General features: G+C 46.8%; 1 protein-coding gene across 1 annotated transcript; it reads left to right on the plus strand.

Annotated features, from left to right (window-relative positions):
* The first annotated feature begins 211 nt into the window (after positions 1-211).
* On the plus strand, positions 212-25,516 carry LOC140120797 (uncharacterized). The gene is made up of 10 exons (XM_072139739.1): positions 212-889; positions 1,241-1,280; positions 4,496-5,526; positions 14,096-14,440; positions 14,738-14,777; positions 14,876-15,574; positions 18,607-19,469; positions 22,868-23,200; positions 23,293-23,338; positions 24,411-25,516. The coding sequence occupies exons 1-10, from the start codon at positions 602-604 to the stop codon at positions 25,481-25,483; spliced, it is 4,758 nt and encodes a 1,585-aa protein (XP_071995840.1). The 5' UTR covers positions 212-601; the 3' UTR covers positions 25,484-25,516.

The raw sequence follows: 25,516 nt of genomic DNA on the forward strand, positions 1-25,516 counted from the left end.
CATTGTGTGTGTCAGGTTCCTATAAGATGTCAGGATGTGGCTGTCTATTTCTCCATGGAGGAGTGGGAGTATGTAGAAGGACACAAGGACCTGTACAAGGAGGTCATGATGAAGAATGGCCCAGCAGGGATGGAGCAGGACAGAACCATGGCTGCCCGGATCCTGGACCTCACCCTAGAGATCATCTACTGGATAACTGGAGAGGTGAGAGTCTCCCAGGACACGGCTCTTATCTCTAGGAATACAACAGGGAAATGACTGGAGAGGTGAAGGATTCTTAGGATCTATGTAGTGATCAGTGTCTCCCCATACACAGGATTACACAGTAGTGAAGAAGTCGTCTGGTGAGTGTGTGACCCCCCGTGTATCAGGAGGATGGACCCAGAGCCCCATCACCCAGCCTCCACCTCATTCACTGATACATGAGCAGAAGATCCTAGAACTTACCTCCAGGATCACTGAGCTGCTGAGCGGAGAGGTGAGCGCTGCCGGGAATGCTGGGACATTATATAATAACACAAGGGAGGGGTCCGGGTGATGACTGTGTCATTGTGTGTGTCAGGTTCCTATAAGATGTCAGGATGTGGCTGTCTATTTCTCCATGGAGGAGTGGGAGTATGTAGAAGGACACAAGGACCTGTACAAGGAGGTCATGATGGAGGACCACCAGCCCCTCACATCACCAGGTAAGAGGAGACCTTCCCTGATTGTAGAGGAGAGTCAGCGAGATTCCCCCATCATCTGCTCATCACATGTAGACAATGTATCAGTCACTGTGTTATTTCCTATAGATGGATCCAGTAGGAGAGATCCCCCAGAGAGATGTCCCCGTCCTCCAGATTCCCAGGACTGGCCAGGAATAAAGCAGGAGGTCCCACCCCATCATCAGGTAGGAGAAGCTGAAAAATCTGTGACTCCTCTATAGACGGGTGTAATGAAGCTTTCTTGTAAATGTCTTCAGCAGAATAATCCGGTTCTGTGTAGAAAGGTTCTTTGATGTAATTTCTCAGTTGTCTATAAAACATTATGAGGAACTTTATTGAGTAAAACATAGTTGTTCACAAGTTGTGATCGATGTTACTGAATAATCCAAGAACTGGTGTCGATGGTCACTGCTCAACACTTCCAGATAGGGATTGGATCATTTAATGCAGCAGATAAGATAGAAGCATCTGTGCTGATGTGTAAAATACTTGGATCTCTACTTGATGGACATATTGGTAACATGTGCTCTTTGCAGGAAGGTGATGCTGTCAGCCCTTCTTCTGTATCGGCCAATGGTAAGGACTGCACAAACCGTGTGTTATCATAAATATATTTATTATCTGTTATTATTGATGAGTTTCCATTTTGGAGAAAGGAAAAATGATGAATTGTGTGCATCAAAGCAGCTGACTAGGGGCACGTTATAATGGATGGATGACTGGGTCAGAGAGTCTCCACTCTGGTAATCTCACAGATCTGGAAAAGGAACACGACTGGTTAAATCTGCTGGATAGAGGCCCGAACACTGAGCAAGACAGGAAAATATGAAGGAACATTGCTTCCTCCAAGCTTCACCTACAGCAAGTTGGTGTTCAGGAACTAGAATGGACTGGCACGGGGGAACATCGATGATTTAGAATTTAATTGGAGGGCAGTGGTCTTCTGACTACAGGCTTGTAGCAGACCTGTAGAAGATCAAGATCCTTCTCCAGCCAAAATGGTATTGGGGAGAACTGTTTAACTGGTTCACGTGTATTCACGGTTGGGTCCCAGTGCATGGAGAGGGCTCACGGGCTGAGCCCTCTCCATAGCTGGTAAGTCTCTGCTGCATATTGCAGCAAAGACTTACAGGTAACACCCGCGATTGGTGCCAGCACCGATAGCGGGTGTTTTCTTGTTGATTGCCGCCTGCAAAGCTGCCGGCAGCTTCAAAAAGTGGAGCTGCGATACATCGCCATGGTAGCCTCGGGTCTTGAGAAGACCCGAGGCTACTTCGTTTTAACCCATTCATTACAATGTGCCATAAGCACATTGTAAAGAATGAGGAGGAAAATCCCCATATACTGCCATACTGTAGTATATCAGTATATGATAGGATGAATCAAACTACCTTGGGTTAGAGTACCCTAGGGAGCATGAAAAATAGTAAAAAGAAAAATAAAAAAAAAGTTAAAAAATAAAAATTATATTAAAAAAACCTAAAAATTCAAATCCCCCCCCCTTTCCCTAGAACTGACATAAATATAAATAAACAGTAAAAATCATAAACACATCAGGTATCGCCGCGTCCGAAAATGCCCGATCTATCAAAATATGATAACGGTTTTTCACTGTGTTTAACCCCGTCGGAAAATCGCGCCCAAAGTCAAAAATGGCACTTTTTTGCCATTTAAAAAAAAAATAAAATATTCTATAAAAAGTGATCAAAAGTTCGTAAAGTCCTAAAAATGATATCATTGAAAACATCATCTAAAGTCGCAAAAAATGACCCCCAGCTCCGTACACCAAAGTATGAAAAAGTTATCAGCGCCAGAAGACGGCAAAATAAAAAACTGGTCCTGAACCGGTTAAGGGACACCCAAAATTAGTTTTGGCATGGTGACAGCAGTGGCCAATCCTGAGGTCAGGACAATCTAGGTCAGGGATGGTGAACCCTTTTGAGACCAAGTGCCCAATCTACAACCTAAACCCACTTATTTAGCATAAAGTGGCAACATTGCAATGTAAGCAGTGAATTACCTGATACTTGCTCTGTCGGAGCTTTCCATCGTATCAGCATCCTGAAGGCACCAATACATCACAAAGGAGGAGGGAATTCAGATTATCGTTGTAGCTTCTCTTTAGAGACCCCAGACATGGACCTGTAGAAAAAGCTCTAATGATAACCCAGCCTTGTATCCCGCTCTTCCTGTAGTCCAAGGCATCATACATCCTGAGATACCTCCGGCTACAAATGTCACCTCCCCACTGAGATCGGGATCAGCCCCTAATGTAGCGAAGAAGGGGGTTCCGACATCAGGACAAGTGAAGGAAGGTTCCGGGCTCTTATGAGTTCCAAATAAGAAGAATCAATGTATCACTATGGTGATAGCGGCCCAGTGCGGCTGAGAAACGAGGGACGTGATGGGGAAAAACTAGCAGCTACAAGTCTGTAGAGGTCACCAGAAGAGGACAGAGCTGGGGTCACGTGAAGAAGCAGCTAAAGCATTGGAAAGATCTAAGAAGTCACTAAATTGAAGGTAATAAAGGGCAATTTTCAGGGGCCAAATTATGGGATTCCGGAGAATAAAGGAACCTGCCGATGCTGGAGATACAGAAGTCAGGTTCTCTCGGACAGTAGGTCGTTGTGCTGGAGATACAGAAGTCGGGTTCTCTCGGACAGTAGGTTGTTGTGGTGGAGCGGTTACCTCTTCTGGTGGCCATAACATACAGGCTGGGAACCCTCAGTGAAGGCAGAACTCTGCGGTTGAGCTTCTTCATGACGCCATAGCCAGGCCACATCCCCCTTCGCTTAGTCTCATATCCGCTCTCGATGTCCACAAGGAGGGCGGAGGTGTCTCGGTTAGTTTTATTTAGTGGTTCTTGTTGTCAACTGCTCCAATTTTCCTTTTCATAGAATTTTGTGGAGACTCAACGTATTCCTTACACATCCCAAAAATTATTTAAGGAAATCTACAGGGCGGCACGGTGGCTCAGTGGTTAGCACTACAGCCTCGCAGCTTGGTGGCTCAGTGGTTAGCACTACAGCCTTGCAGCGCGGTGGCTCAGTGGTTAGCATTACAGCCTTGCAGCTCGGTGGCTCAGTGGTTAGCATTACAGCCTTGCAGCTCGGTGGCTCAGTGGTTAGCATTACAGCCTTGCAGCTCGGTGGCTCAGTGGTTAGCATTACAGCCTTGCAGCTCGGTGGCTCAGTGGTTAGCACTACAGCCTTGCAGCTAGGTGGCTCAGTGGTTAGCATTACAGCCTTGCAGCTAGGTGGCTCAGTGGTTAGCATTACAGCCTTGCAGCTCGGTGGCTCAGTGGTTAGCATTACAGCCATGCAGCTCGGTGGCTCAGTGGTTAGCATTACAGCCTTGCAGCTCGGTGGCTCAGTGGTTAGCATTACAGCCTTGCAGCTCGGTGGCTCAGTGGTTAGCACTACAGCCTTGCATCGCTGGGGACCTGGGTTCAAATCCCAGGGTCAACATATGCAAAGAGTTTGTATGTTCTCTCCGTGTTTGCGTGGGTTTCCTCCAGGTCCTCCAGTTTCCTCCCACACTCCAAAACATGCCGGTAGGTGGATTAGATTGTGAGCCCCATTGGGGACAGGGACTGATTTGTAAAGTTCTGTGCAGCGCTGCGTAATCTGTGTGCAGTATATAAATAATTATTTTTATCTAGTTAAGAAATAAATGACCAATTCCATCACGCAATAAAAATTCTCTGATTTGTGAAATTTTAAAAAACTGCATTTGATGATGTGGATAATATTTGTATTTCCCCACAATAACTTGCTGTCATTTATTTCCAGGTGAAGAGGGGAGGAGAGACTTCCATAGACACCTTCTTCTTTTATCTGCCTCTCATGAAGTCGGAGATAACAATACCTCACCGGATAATTCAGGACCTCCTGATGGACCCACAGTTCTTGACAACGGAGATCGATCCACTGATACTGATGGAAAGACAAAGGAAACTCACAAAGTGAAGAAGCCGATCTCATGTTCAGATTGTGGGAAATGTTTTGCCCATAAATCAGTTTATCTTCAGCATCTGAGAAGCCACACGGGAGAGAAGCCATTCTCATGTTCCGAATGTGGGAAATGTTTTGGAAAGAAATCATATCTCATAGATCATCTAAGAATTCACACAGGAGAGAAACCATTTTCATGTTCCGAATGTGGAAAGTGCTTTGGAAAGAAATCCTATCTTGTAGATCATCTACGAATTCACACGGGGGAGAAGCCGTTTCCTTGTTTAGAATGTGGGAAATGTTTTAGACTGAAATCAGGCTTTCTTCAGCATCAGAGAACTCACACAAGGGAGAATCCATTTTCATGTTCTGAATGTGGGAAATCTTTTGGACAGAAATCAATTCTTCAGAGTCATCTGAGAACTCACACGGGGGAGAAGCCATTTTCATGTCCAGAATGTGGAAAGTGTTTTAGAAAGAAGTCAGTTCTGATAGATCATCAAACAGTTCACACGGGGGAGAAGCCGTTTTCATGTTCAGAATGTGGGAAATGTTTTAGACTGAAATCGGGTCTTATTACCCATCAGAGAACTCACACCAGTGAGAGTCCTTTTGTATGTTTGGAATGTGGGAAAAGCTTTCGCGAGGCACCAAGACTTAAAGAACATCAGAGAATTCACACGGGGGAGAAACCATATTCATGCGCAGAATGTGGGAAAGACTTTAGACATATTGCAACTTTTCGGAGACATAAGCAGGTTCATGTTTCGAAGGAGCTTCCGTTTATATGTTTTCAATGTGGGGAGTATTTTAGTCAGAAAAATGATCTTAAGAAACATCTTAAAGTTCATACGGGAGCGATTCCACTTTGACGTTCAGTTTGTCGGAAGTTCTAAGACTGGACATTGTCACCCATGATCCTTCGAGGTGTTTCACGAGGCCAAATTTCACTTTTTGAACCGTAATTATGTATTGGCCAGATTTACTCGCCCCAAAGTTTGGCTTGAGGAGGGCTCTATTATATCTTTACTATACACGTGCAGCAAGGCCGACAATGGTTCTTTTTTTTTTTTTTTTACTGTGTTTATTGGGATATTTTGGATTTTCTAAAAGAACAAGACCCCAACATAGGGTCATCAATACAAACGTTGGGTCTGGGACCCACTGGAGAGAGAGGGGGGGGGGATTGGAACACTGGTTCTTTTGAAATACAATCTAGTTTGTATCACTTAGGCCATGGCCGTCAGTGAGGAGATTTAAGTTGTAGGGGTTTGAGATAAGAAGGGCAATGGGCAATTTGTAATTAATTAATTAATTGAAAAATAATTGGCCCCTTCTATGCTCTAAGGTCGTCATCTTTTGCCGTCTAATACAGAATGTGGGACAGGATTTGTGCACAGATGGGTTCTAGTGATGGGAATTCCGGCTCTTCGTAGTGAGCTGGCTTATTAGGCTCCGCTCACTAAGAAGAGCCGGCTCTTCTGGCTCCTGAACGGCTCCTGATTAAATATTTATAGTCAGTCACCGGACGCCACTCCACTTTTAACCCGGTTTTATTGGGTTGAATGGGGCGTGGTGAGCCATTTAGGGGCGGGGTTTAGTGAGTTGCTGGCTCACGTCGCTCTTTGTGCCGGCTCGTTCGCGAATGACCCATCACTAATGGGTTCACACAGAGGAAAAGCGGTCATTTTGACAATCACGTATCTGTTCGTTGTAGGACCTACTTCCTTAAGCACCTTTGATGTGTAAATTTAAACCTTGAAGGCCAATGTCAAAGTAGTGTGGTCCACGGTCACTTACCTGATGGCCGTCTCCCCTGATCGCAGCCTGAGGGACTATTCCTGACCTACGTATCGTTCAGCTGACTCGGGAGTTGGGCAGGAGATACAATTAGTAAATTAGACGCTGCGAGCCTGAGAAGTTTCAGGTTGTTTGGCCTCTCTATCAACACTTCTCTGACTTTGTGTCTTGATTATCACGGGTGTATAATCCAATCCATTCATTGTGAGGTGTTCCCATAGACGTACAATCTTCCAAGGATGAAACTTGTATCTTGTGATTGCACCATCATTTCATCTCCCAGTCGGAATTTTTCCACGAGAATAATTTCTTTATTAGTGAAATGTGGTAATTTATTTTTTTGATCCTATTAGTTTATTATATAAGTCAATTAAATATAATTAAAGGACATTATTGTCGTTTATTATTTTTACTACAATGGTAATTATTGCTGCAGTGGTTTGGAAACATTCTTGGGTTGGACCGTGCCCTTTAGGAAAATAGGATATACAGTAGCGGGCGACGTCACGGCAATGGGTTGCCCACCACATCTTCTGCTGGCTATCTGGGGCGTTGTGACCACTACTTCTTTCTCCGAATTCTCATTGCCTTCAATCCATTTTGGGTCTAGGGCCTTGTCATCGTCCCTCAGATATTCTTCGACTGAGCCCACCTCGCTGCCCCCCATTTCAGTCTCCACATTTCAGAAAGCTGCAGCAGTTGGAACTTGGGTTTCATCCTCATCATAGTAGATGTCCTGTGCTGGTCTGCGCTCCACATACTCATCCTCCAACACAAGTTGTGGGGCATCTCAGAACTCTATGAGGTGCATTTACTTACCCGTCCCGAGGAGTTCTCGAAGTACGGAGTGTCCCACGATAAGGTACTGTGGTCCGATTCACTAAGATCGTGCGACCGATAACCTGCATGTGTCGCTTCCCCGCTCAGGTCCCCGGAGTTCACCTTCTTCTTCCCGGAGCATGTAAGTGCATTGTCCGTGTATAATGCGCTGTGCGGGGAGTCACTAAGATCCTGCCCCCGATATCCTGCATGTGTCACTTCCCCGCTCAGGTCCCCGGAGTTCACCTTCTTCTGCCCGGTGCATGTAAGTGCATTGTCCGTGTATAATGCGCTGTGCGGGGAGTCTCTAAGATCCTGCACCCGATATCCTGCATGTGCCGCTTCCCCGCTCAGGTCCCCGGAGTTCACCTTCTTCTGCCCGGTGCATTGGATGCGACACAATGTGAATCTAAAATCCTGCGCTCCTCTGACGGACCGCCCCCCCCCCCCCCCATTTCTGTCACATGAAAGCCAGCGCAGTTGCGCCACAAATCTGCCGAAAGTGCGATCTGTGGACCCTTACTAAATAAATCCCTATGTCTGCAACTAGTGCAGGAGCAGGTGGAAGCCAATGGAATCTCAGCCAGGAGAGTCATCATCAAAGAGGGGGGTTCATATTTTAGGTTTTCGTTCCACACTACGCAGAACACCCCTTCCACCAGTCAGTTTTATATATACACTTCCTGAATAAGTGAGTGCATTACTTATTGTTTTCTTGTAAAAAAAATTGTGCTGTAGCTGCTGTATCCAGGTCTTTCTGTAGCTCCTCTAAGTTAGGAGGCAGAAGATGCAGTAAACATTTGCTCATAGTCAAACACTGCATAAAATGCAGACAGTGACACTAACTAGGCCAATGCTATGAATAGTAGGGAATAGTATGTGCCAACCCCAATCTACATTTCGGGAATACCTGGAAAGGGCACACACATGGAGCAGAGAGTGCTGGACAGAAACGGGTAGACCTAGGGCAGGTCACACCTTCAGCGTAGTAGGTATACATCTGCCAAGGACATGTGCCAAAAAAACGCGGAGACCGAAGCAAAACTGGGCCATGGTGGACGGATTTGGGTCACGCCATTGCCAAAGCACGTGATGGAAAACAGAGAAGATTTATCAATGAGGCCATGGAGCAGGCAGACTGCATCAATCAAGATGGAAAGAACTGCACGGTACACAGGGCTGGAGAAGAGAAAATGGGTGAAGAAAAAAATGGAAGGAATCCAAGTCAAAGAAGTGTAAAAACCGGAGTAAAAGAATGGGAGCAGCTCAGAGACCGGACGTGTTATAAATGCCGCAGGTCCATACCATTATCCAAATAGACAAATGTATATGTCAACTGATCACGTGACAAAATGTAGTCACAAACATCAGTATATTTACACCTGTCCCACCTTCCGAACAATCGCCTCCTCAATCTCAGTATAGGAATCTCTCTCAAATAAGGGATCTGAAGAATGAACGAATCAAATCCCACAAAAAAGGGACAAAAAGTTCAAAGAAATGAATCAAAAATGAGGATCTCATCAAGGCTTTGAGGTTGTGGTGTCGTTAGGGCCTAAATTTGTTTCGACCATAAACCTGAGTGAGGACATTTTATAACGAGGGCCGACATCTCTACACCGGCCCTTCAATACATTGATAATCGCTGATGATGATGGCCGCTCTTTAGACGTCCTCACTGCTGCCGATTTTCTGAATATTTTATGTCGATGATTTGAAACATTTTATCATGGTAGTAATAATGGAGACTGAACCTTTATCGGAGATGCTGGATGGGTCTGTTTTCCTGTATTTTACACCCTCCCCACCCCCCACAGGGTATTATTCTGTCACGTGCTGCGAGGGAGGTATAAAATATATACATATGAGGCGATACCTAAAAATTTTTACCTCAGGTTTACAAAAAGAAAACCTATGAAAGTGGATATTTATCAATGTTCAGCTCTTCCTGTCATGTGACCAGTGTGATGTCATCGAAAGGTCCTGTAATATTTACACACAGTATCCAAGGTCTCTAACTGATCATGTGACTATGACATCATCACAGGTCCTATAGACAATAAGACGTTACATCGAGAGACGCTATTTGCTGGTGGGCAAAGTGCATGAGGCAGAGGACATGGGGTGCGGGATGTGTGTGAGGGAGAGGACATGGGGTGCGGGATGTGTGTGAGGGAGAGGACATGGGGTGCGGGATGTGTGTGAGGGAGGGGACATGGGGTGCGGGATGTGTGTGAGGGAGGGGACATGGGGTGCGGGATGTGTGTGAGGGAGGGGACATGGGGTGCGGGATGTGTGTGAGGGAGAGGACATGGGGTGCGGGATGTGTGTGAGGGAGAGGACATGGGGTGCGGGATGTGTGTGAGGAGAGGACACGGGGTGCGGGATGTGTGTGAGGAGAGGACACGGGGTGCGGGATGTGTGTGAGGAGAGGACATGGGGTGCGGGATGTGTGTGAGGAGAGGACATGGGGTGCGGGATGTGTGTGAGGGAGAGGACATGGGGTGCGGGATGTGTGTGAGGGAGAGGACACGGGGTGCGGGATGTGTGTGAGGGAGGGGACACGGGGTGCGGGATGTGTGTGAGGGAGAGGACACGGGGTGCGGGATGTGTGTGAGGGAGAGGACACGGGGTGCGGGATGTGTGTGAGGGAGAGGACATGGGGTGCGGGATGTGTGTGAGGTAGAGGACGTGGGGTGCGGGATGTGTGTGAGGTAGAGGACATGGGGTGCGGAATGTGTGTGAGGGAGAGGACATGGGGTGTGGGATGTGTGTGAGGGAGAGGACATGGGGTGCGGAATGTGTGTGAGGGAGAGGACATGGGGTGCGGGATGTGTGTGAGGGAGAGGACATGGGGTGCGGGATGTGTGTGAGGGAGAGGACATGGGGTGCGGGATGTGTGTGAGGGAGAGGACATGGGGTGCGGGATGTGTGTGAGGGGAGGACATGGGGTGCGGGATGTGTGTGAGGGAGAGGACATGGGGTGCGGGATGTGTGTGAGGGGAGGACATGGGGTGCGGGATGTGTGTGAGGGAGAGGACATGGGGTGCGGGATGTGTGTGAGGGAGGGGACATGGGGTGCGGGATGTGTGTGAGGGAGAGGACACGGGGTGCGGGATGTGTGTGAGGGAGAGGACACGGGGTGCGGGATGTGTGTGAGGGAGGGGACATGGGGTGCGGGATGTGTGTGAGGGAGAGGACATGGGGTGAGGGATGTGTGTGAGGAGAGGACATGGGGTGCGGGATGTGTGTGAGGGAGAGGACATGGGGTGAGGGATGTGTGTGAGGGAGAGGACATGGGGTGCGGGATGTGTGTGAGGGAGAGGACATGGGGTGCGGGATGTGTGTGAGGAGAGGACACGGGGTGCGGGATGTGTGTGAGGGAGGGGACATGGGGTGCGGGATGTGTGTGAGGGAGAGGACATGGGGTGCGGGATGTGTGTGAGGGAGGGGACATAGGGTGCGGGATGTGTGTGAGGGAGGGGACATGGGGTGAGGGATGTGTGTGAGGGGAGGACATGGGGTGAGGGATGTGTGTGAGGGGAGGACATGGGGTGCGGGATGTGTGTGAGGGAGAGGACATGGGGTGCGGGATGTGTGTGAGGGGAGGACATGGGGTGCGGGATGTGTGTGAGGGAGAGGACATGGGGTGCGGGATGTGTGTGAGGGGAGGACATGGGGTGCGGGATGTGTGTGAGGGAGAGGACATGGGGTGCGGGATGTGTGTGAGGGAGGGGACATGGGGTGCGGGATGCGTGTGAGGGAGAGGACACGGGGTGCGGGATGCGTGTGAGGGAGAGGACACGGGGTGCGGGATGCGAGTGAGGGAGAGGACATGGGGTGCGGGATGTGTGTGAGGAGAGGACACGGGGTGCGGGATGTGTGTGAGGGAGGGGACACGGGGTGCGGGATGTGTGTGAGGGAGAGGACATGGGGCGCGGTATGTGTGTGAGGGAGGGGACATGGGGCGCGGGATGTGTGTGAGGGAGAGGACATGGGGCGCGGGATGTGTGTGAGGGAGGGGACACGGGGTGCGGGATGTGTGTGAGGGAGAGGACATGGGGCGCGGTATGTGTGTGAGGGAGGGGACACGGGGCGCGGGGTGTGCGTGAGGGAGGGGACAGGGGGCGCGGGGTGTGCGTGAGGGAGGGGACACGGGGCGCGGGGTGTGCGTGAGGGAGGGGACACGGGGTGCGGGATGTGCGTGAGGGAGGGGACATGGGGGTGCGGGATGTGTGAGAAGGAAACAGATCTTTAAGTCCATTAGGATTTAGATTCTTATATAGAGGTAGTTAAATTCGCTCTTTTAAAATGTTTTTTGGGGATTTTTAAATAATTAACAATGGGCAAAAGTAAAGATGGAAAAAACAGTTCTCCAGGGGTTGGGTGGTTAAAGAACCTCACTAAATTCAAAGCCCTTGTGAACATGAATCTGTTATGTACAGTCATGGCCATAAGTTTTGAGAATGATACAAATGTTAATTGTTACAAAGTCTCCGGCATCAGGTTTTATAATGGTAATTTGCATCTACTCCAGAATGTTATAAAGAGGGATCAGCTTAACAGCAATTCATTGTAAAGTCACTATTTGCCTAGAAAATAAACTTTTTCCCCCAAAACACATTTCACCTTCATTGCAGGCGCCTTAGGCGGAGCAGCGGCCATGGTGTCAGTGATGTCTCCAGTAACACAGGTGCGGGTGCTGATGGGGACAGGGCTGGGGACAATCTGTCAGGATTAGGTAACAATCACACCCCTGGACACTTTACAAGGAGGCTGGTGCTTGGCATCATTGTTTCTCTTCTGTTACCCATGGTTATCTTTAAAGAAACACGTGCAGTCATCATTGCACTGCACAAAACTGGCCGAACAGGGAAGAGTATCGCAGTTAGAAAGATTGCACCTCAGTCACCAATCTATCGCATCATCAAGGAATTCAGGGAGAGAGGCTCCATTGTTACCAAAAAGGCTCCAGGGTGCCCACGAAGGAGCAGCGAGCGCCAGGAGCGTCTCTTACAAGTGTCTCAGCTTGGGGATGGGGCTCCCAGCATCGCAGAGCTTGCTCAGGAATGGCAGCAGGCAGGTATGAGGCATCTGCATGTACTGTGACACTGCGGAGACTCCTGGAGCAAGGCCTGGTGTCCAGGAGGGCAGCAAAGAAGCCGCTTCTCTCCAGAAAACACATCAGGGACAGACTGATACTCTGCAGGAGGTGCAGGGAGTGGACTGCTGAGGACTGGGGGAAAGTCATTGTCTCTGATGAATCCCCTTTCCGATTGTTGGGAGGAGACAAGGTGAGCGATGCCCCCAGTCCTGTCTCCTGCACCTGTAAAGCCTCCTGCAGCCATTCATGTGGGGGGGGGGCGGCTTCTCAGCCAAGGGAATCGGCCTAAAAACACCTCCATGAATAAAGAATGGGAGCAGAATGTCCTCCAGGAGCCGCTTCTCCCGACCCTCCAGGAGCAGATGGTGATGAGCAATGCCTCCTCCAGCATGATGGAGCACCGGCCATAAAGGGGAGAACTAAATGTCTCCGGGAACAGAACACAGAGATTCTGGGTCCATGGCCTGGAAACTCCCCGGATCTTATCCCATTGAGAACTTGAGGTCAATCATCAAGAGACGGGGGACAAACAAAACCCAACACATTGTGACAGAATGCAGCAGTGATAGTGCAGGAATGGACGGCTATCAGTCAGGATCTGGTGCAGGAGGTGAGTGAGAGCTGCCAGGGAGAATTGCAGAGGTCCTGAAGAAGAAGGAGAGGTCCTGCAGATACTGACTGGCTGCAGTAACTCCTCCCACCTGACAATAAAAGCTTCTGCTCCCCATAATATGATTGCACTTGTATCTCTGTATGTGATAAACATCTGACAAACCAGAGGGACACATCATGTGACAAGAGAAGATTTGTGTCACTCTCAGGACTTATGGCCAGGACTGTACCACTGCAGGCAAACACTTGGGTAGGGAGGAAATATCCAGAATGAACGCGGTTTTATTCTCTTATTTTGTGACCTCATCTGATTTCCTTTTTTAAAAATTACTTTAATGCTTGTAAAAATGTAATCCCTAAAACATCTAAAACAGTCTCCAATACCCCAGAAGTATTACTTTCTAAACCAACCAAATTCTCGTAAGCAGAAGGTCCTGGTCATTTACCCTACTGGTATTTAGAAGGTCAGTGATTGGTTGGGAATCTGTGACTTATAGTGAGACATTTTTGAGATATTCGAACCCAGAAACACCCGATGTATTACCCAGTTTGTGATTCTTTACTGCATGTAAGATGTTCAACCACATGTGATTTACACTCAGTCCTGCCGATTCCCCCTCAGGATCCTCAGGTACAGAAGTTACACATGTAAAGATATATTTCAAAAACAATGGACATTCTTAGCCATGACCCAGCAGGGATGGAGGACAGAACCATGGCTGCCCGAATCCTGGACCTCACCCTAGAGATCATCTACTGGATAACTGGAGAGGTGAGAGTCTCCCAGGACACGGCTCTTATCTCTAGGAATACAACAGGGAAATGACTGGAGAGGTGAAGGATTCTTAGGATCTATGTAGTGATCAGTGTCTCCCCATACACAGGATTACACAGTAGTGAAGAAGTCGTCTGGTGAGTGTGTGACCCCCCAGAGCCCCATCACCCAGCCTCCACCTCATTCACTGATACATGAGCAGAAGATCCTAGAACTTACCTCCAGGATCACTGAGCTGCTGAGCGGAGAGGTGAGCGCTGCCGGGAATGCTGGGACATGATATAATAACACAAGGGAGGGGTCCGGGGGATGACTGTGTCATTGTGTGTGTCAGGTTCCTATAAGATGTCAGGATGTGGCTGTCTATTTCTCCATGGAGGAGTGGGAGTATGTAGAAGGACACAAGGACCTGTACAAGGAGGTCATGATGGAGGACCACCAGCCCCTCACATCACCAGGTAAGAGGAGACCTTCCCTGATTGTAGAGGAGAGTCAGCCAGATTCCCCCATCATCTGCTCATCACATGTAGACAATGTATCAGTCACTGTGTTATGTCCTATAGATGGATCCAGTAGGAGAGATCCCCCAGAGAGATGTCCCCGTCCTCCACATTCCCAGGACTATCAAGATCAAAAATATCAAGAAAATCAAAATGTCCCAGTAAACAGTCAGGTAAATAAAGCTGAGATTTTTTACTAAATGTCTCCAGAAGACATTTTCATCATTTGCTTCACCTACAATGGAAATTCAGGAGATGGGTCCATCATTGGTTGGTGATAAAAAGTCTCTTTTCTGTAGAAGCTCTGATTTGGATCATTTCATCTGTGTTGCCATGTAAAATGCTTCGATTTTTGAATTATTTCTGATGCTTCCATTTTCTTATGACTAATTGTAAGAGTTTTTATAATTGTGTCAGAATATAAAATACACAATTTCTTTTTCTGTATCTGCAATATCTGATTATTTCAGGAAAGTGATGGTGTCAGCAGCTCCTCAGCGGCAGCCGGTGGTAAGAGACTTTCATCTTGTTTTACTATAAATATATTTAGAATTTTTTACATTTATGAGTAAGTAAACAGGAAAGGGTTTTTGTTTTGTTTTTTCAAGGTGAAGACGAGACAAGTGACTCCCCCGGACACTCTCTATTATCTCCCTCTCATGAAATTAAAGATAATAACACAACACAAGACACTTCATTATCTCCCAATGTTCTTCACAGTGTTCTAGAATCTGATGAAAAGCCAAAAACAACCACCACCGGGAAGAAGCCGATCTCATGTTCAGAATGCGGGAAATGCTTCGCCCATAAATCAGTTCTTCTTCAGCATCAGAGAAGCCACACAGGAGAGAAGCCATTCTCATGTTCTGAATGTGGCAAATGTTTCGGGAAGAAATCAATTCTTAAGATTCATCAAAGAATTCACACGGGGGAGAGACCATTTTCCTGTTCCAGTTGTGGAAAATGTTTCGGGAAGAAGTCAATTCTTATTGATCATGTAAGAATTCACACGGGGGAGAAGCCATTTTCCTGTTTAGAATGTGGGAGATGTTTTAACCAGAGGTCACATCTCCTGAAGCATTCGGCCCTTCACAAAGTAGATAAATCATTGTCATGTTCAGAGTGTGGAAAATGTTTTAAACAGAAATCAGATCTTGTTACCCATCAGAGAACTCACACAATGGGGGATCCATTTATATGTTCTAAATGTGGGAAGAATTTTACGCATCAAAGAATTCACACAGGAGAGAAGCCAATTTCATGTCCACAATGTGAACCTGTAAGCCAATCTTCGGCATCACCCAGTGGTAAGAGCCTGTTATATATATATTTTTTTATGGTAATGAGTTGGTATTTTGGAGAGAAGAAGAAAAACCGGTAGCCATTAGGATTTCAGCAATTGGTAAGGTCGAATTCGGCTGGAAAGAAGACCAGATGAGAACATCTGAGAAACGACAGGTCTTCTGCGTGGTCTTGGTTTAGACCCATTGTTTTGACTTGACACTATTCCCAAGGTTATTGTCCACATTCTCTTGTTGGCCTTCACTCTTCATCACTGTACGGGGAGTCTGGACTTCACTGTAAGGAGGACACAAAACCACCGGTTCTTGGAATATTTCTGCTTAGATGATAATGCAAGGTACCAATGGTCAAGCAGAGAGAAGTCAGAGACTTAGAGGCAGGCAGCAAACATACAAAATCCTGAATACAAGCTGTAGGTCAGGGGAGACCAATCACATGCCAGGCCAGAGGTAGGTAACCAGTTCTAGATGAGAGTCAGGTCACGAACAGAGCATAGTCCAGAATCATAGATTGGAGCTGGGGGAGGGGGGGGGGGGTGTCACAAAAAAGAAATCCAATTATTTCAGATATAGCCCAAACCATCTAAGAACCTGAAGAATCAGACGCCTCTCTTAAGGAGGCGTTTATAACTAGGACTGTGTAATGAATGGGACTGCACCTAGGTTCATGCTCGGCAGAGGGCTGCTTGATTGATAGACACCAGAAGCCTCTCTCAGCTGGGATTGTGTGTGCACATGGTCCTATCCGAGTACTGGAGTACCATCTTCTGGAGTGGTGTCCAGTAACTGCATAAATTCCTCATTGACCCATATATAGGGGCTTGTTAGACTTGTACTCTGGCTCTGGTGACCCGACCTTTAGCCTGGACCTTGACCTTGATTTTTTTGCTTTACAATTTTGTACCTGGCCTCCATCTTGATATTCGACTCAGATTTTCTGATTTTGCCATAATATCTATTTTGGGCCTATTTGCTTGTCTTACTGTGCTGTGCACATATATAGGGTACTAGATGTAGCTCCTGGTGTTGCCCGGGATAGTAAATAACTGCTCTTGGCTACAACAAAATAGAATGGGTTAACAAAAAATATTTTATATATCTATAGATATATCTCTGTGGCCGGCAGTCTCTTTCAGTGACTGTGTCTGTCGCCGGCAGTTTCTTTTAGTGACTGTCTGTTTGTTGCCGGCAGTCTCTTTCAGGGACTGTCTGTCTGTCGCTGGCAGTCTCTTTCAGTGACTGTCTGCCTGTCGCCGGCAGTCTCTTTCAGCGACTGTCTGTCACCGGCAGTCTCTTTCAGTGACTGTCTGTCTGTCGCCGGCAGTCTCTTTCAGTGACTGTCTGTCACCGGCAGTCTCTTTCAGTGACTGTCTGTCGGGCTCAAGTTTTATTTTTGCACAGCTGTTTATAAAATTACAGCTGATCTCTGATTGGTTTCCATGGGCAACTGGAACAGTTTTTCCTGAGACATTTCTGATAAGTCTCCCCCTATCTCTGTTTCTATCTATCTTACCTCACACATGTGTCTTCTACTCATTGCCTATAGTAACCAATCACAGCTCAGAGCTCATAGTAATCACCTGTGGCAGAACAGCAACCAATCACGGCTCAGCTTCCAACTACCACAGCAGCAGCAGCAGGCAATGGCTCCTGTATATGGTGGGTAATATGTGGATTTTGGTCACAGAGAGCGGCTGTGCAAAATTTGGTGATCGTAAGCGCGACGCTACAGATTCCTTTAGCGGACATACATATATACATACATACAATCAGCTTTATATATTAGATGGACCACTGCCCAGTTGTCGTCTCTGGATGCAGTGCAGGGCTGACAAGTAGTTGTGAGAAGCACAGAGCTCACACTTCCTTCTTGTCTTGAAATCAATAGAGCTGAAGAGAATGGGGCACATTTACTTACCCGTCCCTTGCGCAATCCCCAACGTGTGTTGTCGGACAATCATGGACTCCAGTGCGATTCACTAAGATCGTGCGCCCGATGTCCTGCATGTGTCGCTTCCCCGCTCAGGTCCCTGGAGTTCACCTTCTTCTTCCTGGTGCATGTAAGTGCATTGTCCGTGTATAATGCGCTGTGCGGGGAGTCACTAAGATCCTGCACCCGATATCCTGCATGTGTCGCTTCCCCGCTCAGGTCCCCGGAGTTCACCTTCTTCTTCCTGGTGCATGTAAGTGCATTGTCTGTGTATAATGCGCTGTGCGGGGAGTCACTAAGATCGTGCTCCCTATATCCTGCATGTGTCGCTTCCCCGCTCAGGTCCCCGGAGTTCACCTTCTTCTTCCTGATGCATGTAAGTGCATTGTCCGTGTATAATGCTCTGTGCGGGGAGTCACTAAGATCCTGCGCCCGATATCCTGCATGTGTCGCTTCCCCGCTCAGGTCCCCGGAGTTCACCTTCTTCTTCCTGGTGCATGTAAGTGCATTGTCTGTGTATAATGCGCTGTGCGGGGAGTCACTAAGATCCTGCACCCGATATCCTGCATGTGTCGCTTCCCCGTTCAGGTCCCTGGAGTTCTCCTTCTTCTTCCTGGTGCATGTAAGTGCATTGTCCGTGTATAATGCGCTGTGCGGGGAGTCACTAAGATCATGCATCCAATGTCCTGCATGTGTCGCTTCCCCGCTCAGGTCCCCGGAGTTCACCTTCTTCTTCCCGGTACATGTAAATGCATGGCTTGCAGCACAAATTCAAAAGTTAAATCCCGCGCTCAGTTTGATTTGTGTTGCATGAAAGCCACAATCCCCTTTTAAATGTGGCGCAAAACGTTAATCGCTGGTAAATCCGTCGTTTGTGTGGTCCGCGGACCCTTAGTAAATGAGCCCCATTGTGTATGGGACTGTCATGAAGTATATTAAAAGAATTTACTATTATCACCTGCCCTTTTCATTTCTGAAAAAATTGCATCAAAGCTGAAGTTACTGTTTAGGACACTGATATCCACAGAATTTTTCTGTCCGATGGCCTTTTTGGTCGTGTTTTGTCAGCAAAAAAATTTACATTTAACTAACTTTTGATTATTTTCAGGTGCTGATGGGATGAGAGACATTAACAGACGACTCACTTTATTATCCTCTCATGAAGCTAAAGATAATATCACACAAGACAATTCTATGTCTCCTAATGTCCCCCCAGTCCTCCGCAGCAGAGATCCATCCACTGACACCACCGATGAAAAGCCAAAGGCAACTCCCACAGGGAAGAAGCCGATCTCATGTTCAGAATGTGGCAAATGTTTTGCTCATAAATCAGTTTTTCTTCAGCATCAGAGAAGCCACACGGGAGAGAAGCCATTCTCATGTCCTGAATGTGGGAAATGCTTTGGAAAGAACTCCGTCCTCAAGAGTCATCGAAGAGCCCACACAGGAGAGAGACCATTTACATGTTCAGAATGCGGGAAAAGTTTTGGAACGAAGGCAATTCTTATAGATCATCTAAGAATTCACACGGGGGAGAAGCCATTTTCATGTTTACAATGTGGGAGATGTTTTAACCAGAAATCACATCTCTTGAAGCATCAAACCGTTCACACGGGAGAAAAATCGTTTTCTTGTTCAGAATGTGGGAAATGTTTTAGGCAGAAATCAGGTCTTGTGAACCATCAGAGAATTCACACGGGGGAGGATCCATTTAGATGTTCTGAATGTGGAAAGTATTTTAATCAGAAATATAGCCTGATGGAACATCAGAGAATCCACACAGGAGAGAAGCCATTCTCATGTACGGAATGTGGGAAAAGTTTTCGGCAGAATTCATCTTTTCTGAAGCATAAGAAAACGCATGAGAAGGAGCTTCCCTTTATATGTTTTCAGTGCGGGGAATATTTTAGTCAGAGATATGATCTTATGGAACATCTAAAAATTCACATTCCTGTATGGGAGATTCCACAATGATGTCCTGAATGTAGGAAATTTAAAAACTTCTTGAACATTCCACTAAGACATAACATTTATTTAAATAAAGTGTTTCGAAAGAACCAGTGTTTGGACCTCAGAGTTCTTCAGCGCCATTAAACAGTTCTGTTTTCTGCGGCAAATTAGCAGTTGCCAGAAGTTGGCAAAACGGAAGAAACAAAGGGGCACATTTATCAATCTGTCATAACTGGACCCAAAAAACTGTCAGTGCCAAATCTATAAAAGGTTTTTGACAGTTTTCAAAAGGGGCGGAGCTTTGCGCAAAAAGACTGTGGTACAAAAATAATGACCCAAGTGCAGATAATGCTGGAGATACCAGAGCAGATAATGCTGGAGACCTCAGAGCAGATAATGCTGGAGACCTCAGAGCAGATAATGCTGGAGACCCCAGAGCAGATAATGCTGGAGACCCCAGAGCAGATAATGCTGGAGACCTCAGAGCAGATAATGCTGGAGACCCCAGAGCAGATAATGCTGGAGACCTCAGAGCAGATAATGCTGGCGACCTCAGAGCAGATAATGCTGGAGACCTCAGAGCAGATAATGCTGGAGACCTCAGAGCAGAGAATGCTGGAGACCTCAGAGCAGATAATGCTGGAGACCTCAGAGCAGATAATGCTGGAGACCTCAGAGCAGATAATGCTGGAGACCACAGAGCAGATAATGCTGGAGACCTCAGAGCAGATAATGCTGGAGACCTCAGAGCAGATAATGCTGGAGATCCCAGAGCAGATAATGCTGGAGACCCCAGAGCAGATAATGCCGGAGACCCCAGAGCAGATAATGCTGGAGACCCACAAAGTAGACTATAAAACTGGAGACCTGTAGAGCCGAATACAAGAGACTCCAGAACAGAAGTGTAATTATACCTCCCAACTGGCAAAAGATGGACAAAAGGGCCGGAAAATTCCCCTCCCACTAAGCCACGCCTTTTATCCCGCCCCTTGCTCCACCTCTACACAGGTTAGTGCCGCCAATCTCCCCTAATGTGGCTCCCATATATTCAGGCACCACTCATATTGTAGGCCCCCCAGCAGCTGCCCTAATAGTGCCCCCCCCCCCTAGTATATGGTTAATTGGAGAGGTTTATCATGTCATGTATAACAGTGTAGGGGTGTGCAATGTATTAAAAGTCCCAAATCTGGGCGCACATCACAGATTTTGCAATTTTTTTTGTTTGCCGATTTTCACAAAAGTCAGCGAGGCACAAGGCGGACCAGAACGGGGACAACCCAGAGCAAGTTATGACTGAGATCCAGGGCAGGTTGGACTTCCATAGATTTAATTATGGCACAAGATCCGCGCTGGAATTTCTAGGAGGTTGGAATATCATAGTAATTGTGGCGTCTTACCTGAGTATCTAGTCCTTTCTCACTAGTAGAGGCTAAAATGGAGGGAATAAAAGGAGGGACAAGTAACACGGTCAGGGACATTTATTATTGGATTTCTGTTTTTTTGGTGTTTTTTTTTTCTTTCTGTGCCTTGTGCGTTGTCAGGGTTATGGACCACCATGGACGATGACACAAGCTGACACCTGGGACCGGAATCTAAGTGGCATCCGGTCTTCACCAGAGCCTTGTGGCGCATTAGGATGGTCTTGCTGCGGTGTGGGTGTCACCAGGTCGTTCCACAGGTGCATCTTGCCTGCGGTGGCAGCCAAGGTCGAAGTATAGAAACAGCGGGCAATCCCGTGGTCAGGAACAGGCAGATGGTCAATACAGGCGGCAAGGATGCAAGGTCGGGAACGGAGCAGGAGGTCAGAGCTGGCTGCAAAGGTACAAAGTCAGGGTCATATCCGGGGTCACAATGGGAGATCAGAGTACAGAAGACACGCAGGGAAAGCTTTCTCATAGGCTTAGAGCACTTTGATCTGGCAGGGGTTGCTAGGAGCACCTGGCTTCCCGGAAGTGGCCAGCACCAATCAGCGGCACGCAGGACCTTTAAATCTGCGAGTGCCGACGTGGGCGCCCAGGGGAGCCAGGACGCACGTGCTGGCCGGCCGGGACGGAAGCAGTAACATGGAGAGGTGAGTGAGCTAGGGATCGGGCGCCGCCACGGAGAGGGGTACAGGTGTGCCTGCGATCCAATACGCAGGGACACCCGTGACATGCGTCATGTTTCTGATGTGTCGGCGCCAGAATTTAGCTTCTTTTCCAACACTCACCTTTTTTTTTGGTCCTCATAACAATTCTAGTTTTCAGAAACTTTTTTAGTCACAATTTCGGCTCAAAATAAGACCAACAAAAAGCAGGTCTACCCAGTTCTCTTTCACCTTCATGAATATGAAGTCATTTCTGACTCTTTTCGGTCGTGCACCAATTTTTTTAAGCCTGGGGGGGCCACAAACTAAAATCTAATAAAATACACAATTCGGGCCGAAAAAAGAAGAAATTGGACCCTGCGACACTTGTTGAACGCCCCCCTAGTCTGTTCCAGGCGTTAGCAATAAGTTTCCTCCTAGTCTGCTCAGGACACGTCCGGCTAGAATGGAGATACCAGAGGAAGGTCCTGCTCCGGGAGCGAGTGATCTCATCTCTTCTGTGTAGTAGAGAATAGAATAATGTGGTAAAAGGAGGAATAAATAACAGTCATTGTGTCGGAGACAGTTTTTCGTCTACCTTTGCAATAAACAGACGGGCTCTTTTTGTAGTGCAGTAAAGGACCTGTGATGATGTCATTAACATGTGACCTCTCTGAGGGAGGAGCAACTCTACAGTTTACAGGGAAGTGCAGTGTTGTATCGGAAAGGCTCCCAAACAATGAGGGAACCAAGGAGGCGGCTGCAGGAGAAGGATTAGTGAGATGGTTTTGTCCCTTATTAATCACAGTTTGTGAAATACTTTACTTTGTATAAGTTGATCTTCTGGGTTCAACTTTGCTCTCCTTGTTTTATGTTCCTTAAAAGTTGTCTAAAACAATGGACCTGCTCATCAATGACCCAGCAGGGATGGAGCAGGACAGAACCACGGCTGCCCGGATCCTGGACCTCACCCTAGAGATCATCTACTGGATAACTGGAGAGGTGAGAGTCTCCCAGGACACGGCTCTTATCTCTAGGAATACAACAGGGAAATGACTGGAGAGGTGAAGGATTCTTAGGATCTATGTAGTGATCAGTGTCTCCCCATACACAGGATTACACAGTAGTGAAGAAGTCGTCTGGTGAGTGTGTGACCCCCCGTGTATCAGGAGGATGGACCCAGAGCCCCATCACCCAGCCTCCACCTCATTCACTGATACATGAGCAGAAGATCCTAGAACTTACCTCCAGGATCACTGAGCTGCTGAGCGGAGAGGTGAGCGCTGCCGGGAATGCTGGGACATGATATAATAACACAAGGGAGGGCTCCGGGGGATGACTGTGTCATTGTGTGTGTCAGGTTCCTATAAGATGTCAGGATGTGGCTGTCTATTTCTCCATGGAGGAGTGGGAGTATGTAGAAGGACACAAGGACCTGTACAAGGAGGTCATGATGGAGGACCACCAGCCCCTCACATCACCAGGTAAGAGGAGACCTTCCCTGATTGTAGAGGAGAGTCAGCCAGATTCCCCCATCATCTGCTCATCACATGTAGACAATGTATCAGTCACTGTGTTATGTCCTATAGATGGATCCAGTAGGAGAGATCCACCAGAGAGATGTCCCCGTCCTCCAGATTCCCAGGACTGGCCAGGAATAAAGCAGGAGGTCCCACCTGATCATCAGGTAGGAGAAGCTGAGGTTTCTGATAATCCTATGTAGATGTTATTTTGTAGCTTTCTTCTGTTCCCTATATCTGTAATCTGTGATTCTTGCAGGAAAGTGATGGTGGATTCTTAAACCCCTCATCAGTGTCAGTGGATGGTAAGTGTCTCTTATGAAACATATTTTAAAAAATGTTATTCTTTTTTAATAAGTTGTTATTTTAGAAGGAGCCTGCCTTGGGTAGGTTATGAAATATCAATTCTATGGTAATTTCTCCATTTGTTAACATTTGTCTTGCCCATCTGGTCACCGGCAGGTGTCTGCATGAGGTACGTAATATGAATTTGCTTTTAAAACTGCTGAAAAAACCCAATAAAATATCCCTTAAAGCCTCTTTGATGTTAAAACTTGTCCATTTCACTATTAAAAAATCACCTCCGAAGTCATGTGAAATTGAGCAGAGAAGAGTCACATTTGCAGTGTTACTTCTGATGCGCTTTCTTTGGCTCTATAGAACCATGTTCTTGGTATTGTCCAGATTGGGTTTGTGTGAGCTAAAGAATTAGAGATTCTGGCAGTTCTGTATCTCACAAAATCAGAAGCCTGATGCAATTACAGACTCTTCATCCACTCAGATCACTCCCTTGCTGTTCTGTTTGGTCTGGATCTCAGAGCTTTTGTCCAATCATTTATGGTACTGGGACTCTGGCATCACATAAATCATCTGCTTGTACTTAGTTTAGTTCTAGTTCTGTTATAGACCCAGTTTTCGTAAGCTCCTGGATTTTGATCTCTGTATTCTGGATCTTGACCTTCTGCCTGTATTCAGACTTTCCTTCTGCCTTGTGATTTGGTACTGCCTTTGCCCTCTTTGATGTGACCCGTCGCTGGAGACCAATCTTCTGTGTTTATTTTGTCTTGTCTCTATCACTGAGTTCTGCTCTTTGTCGCAGGAAAGGAATGTCTTCTAGTTGTCCCTTACCACCTAGGGTTTGTGAGGCAAGAAGGCAGGGCCGGTTTTAAAGGGGATTAATCTCAAAACCCAATGTCTCTGACTATGTTTTTAGTCTATTCCCAAAACTAACGTTACATCTGAGTTTCACAGTACGTCTAGTCCTACGAGCTCCACCTCTTGTCCACTGGTTCAATTACAATTTGATACATTTTGGCCTTTATTGATGACTGTTTTCATTTATTTTGGAAAGTAGCATTTTGTTGTTTTATTTTCCAGGCTTAGAAGGAGTGGGAGAACTCTATAGACGCCTCTTATCTCCCAAACATGAAGTAGAAGATATTACAACACAAGATAATTCCAGGTCTCCTAATCCGCCCTCAGTTCTTCCCAGAGGAGATCAATCCACTGATAATAAGCACACAACAAAGAGAACTCACACAGGAGAGAAGCCGTTCTCGTGTTCTGAATGTGATAAATGCTACGGCAAGAAATCAGCTCTAGTGGGGCATCTAAGAAGTCACACGGGAGAAAAACCATATCCGTGTCCCGAATGTGGGAAATGTTTTGCAAAGAAATCAATTCTAACGGAACATCTGAGAACTCACACGGGGGAGAGACGATTTTCGTGCTCGGAATGTGGGAAATGTTTTGGACAGAAATCGCGATTTCAGAAGCATCAAACAATTCACATCAGGGAAAAACTGTTTTCGTGTTCAGAATGTGGAATATTTTTCAGTCATAACTGGGAACTTGTTAACCATCAGAAAATTCACACAGGGGAGAATCCATTTCATGGATCCCACCAGGAAAATAGTATTACCACGCAACATAATTCTAGAACTTCTGATCCACCTTTGGTTCTTCACGGTGGAGATCATTCTACTGATACTAAAGGCAGAACAAAGAGAACTCACACAGGGGAGAAGCCATTCTCATGTTCAGAATGCAGGAAACGCTTTTGCAAGAAATGGACTCTTGTAGAACATCTAAGATCTCACACGGGGGAGAAGCCCTTTTCGTGCTCAGAATGTGGGAAATGTTTTCTGAAGAAATCACATCTTCAGAAGCATCAAACCGTTCACACGGGAGAATTGCTTTCGTGTTCAGAATGTGGGAAATGTTACAGACAGAAGTCGGATCTTGTGAACCATCAGAGAATTCACACGGGGGAGGATCCATTCAAATGTTCTGAATGTGGGAGGTATTTTAACAAGAAATATAGCCTGATGGAACATCAGAGAATTCACACGGGAGAGAAGCCATTCTCATGTGCGGAATGTGGGAGAAGTTTTAGGCAGCATTCAACTTTTCTGAAACATAAGAAAACGCATGCTAAAAAGTTTTCATGAAATGTTTTTTAAATAAACTCTGATTTAAATGAA

This window comes from Engystomops pustulosus, chromosome 3 (assembly GCF_040894005.1).
Source record: "Engystomops pustulosus chromosome 3, aEngPut4.maternal, whole genome shotgun sequence".
Taxonomy (NCBI): domain Eukaryota; kingdom Metazoa; phylum Chordata; class Amphibia; order Anura; family Leptodactylidae; genus Engystomops; species Engystomops pustulosus.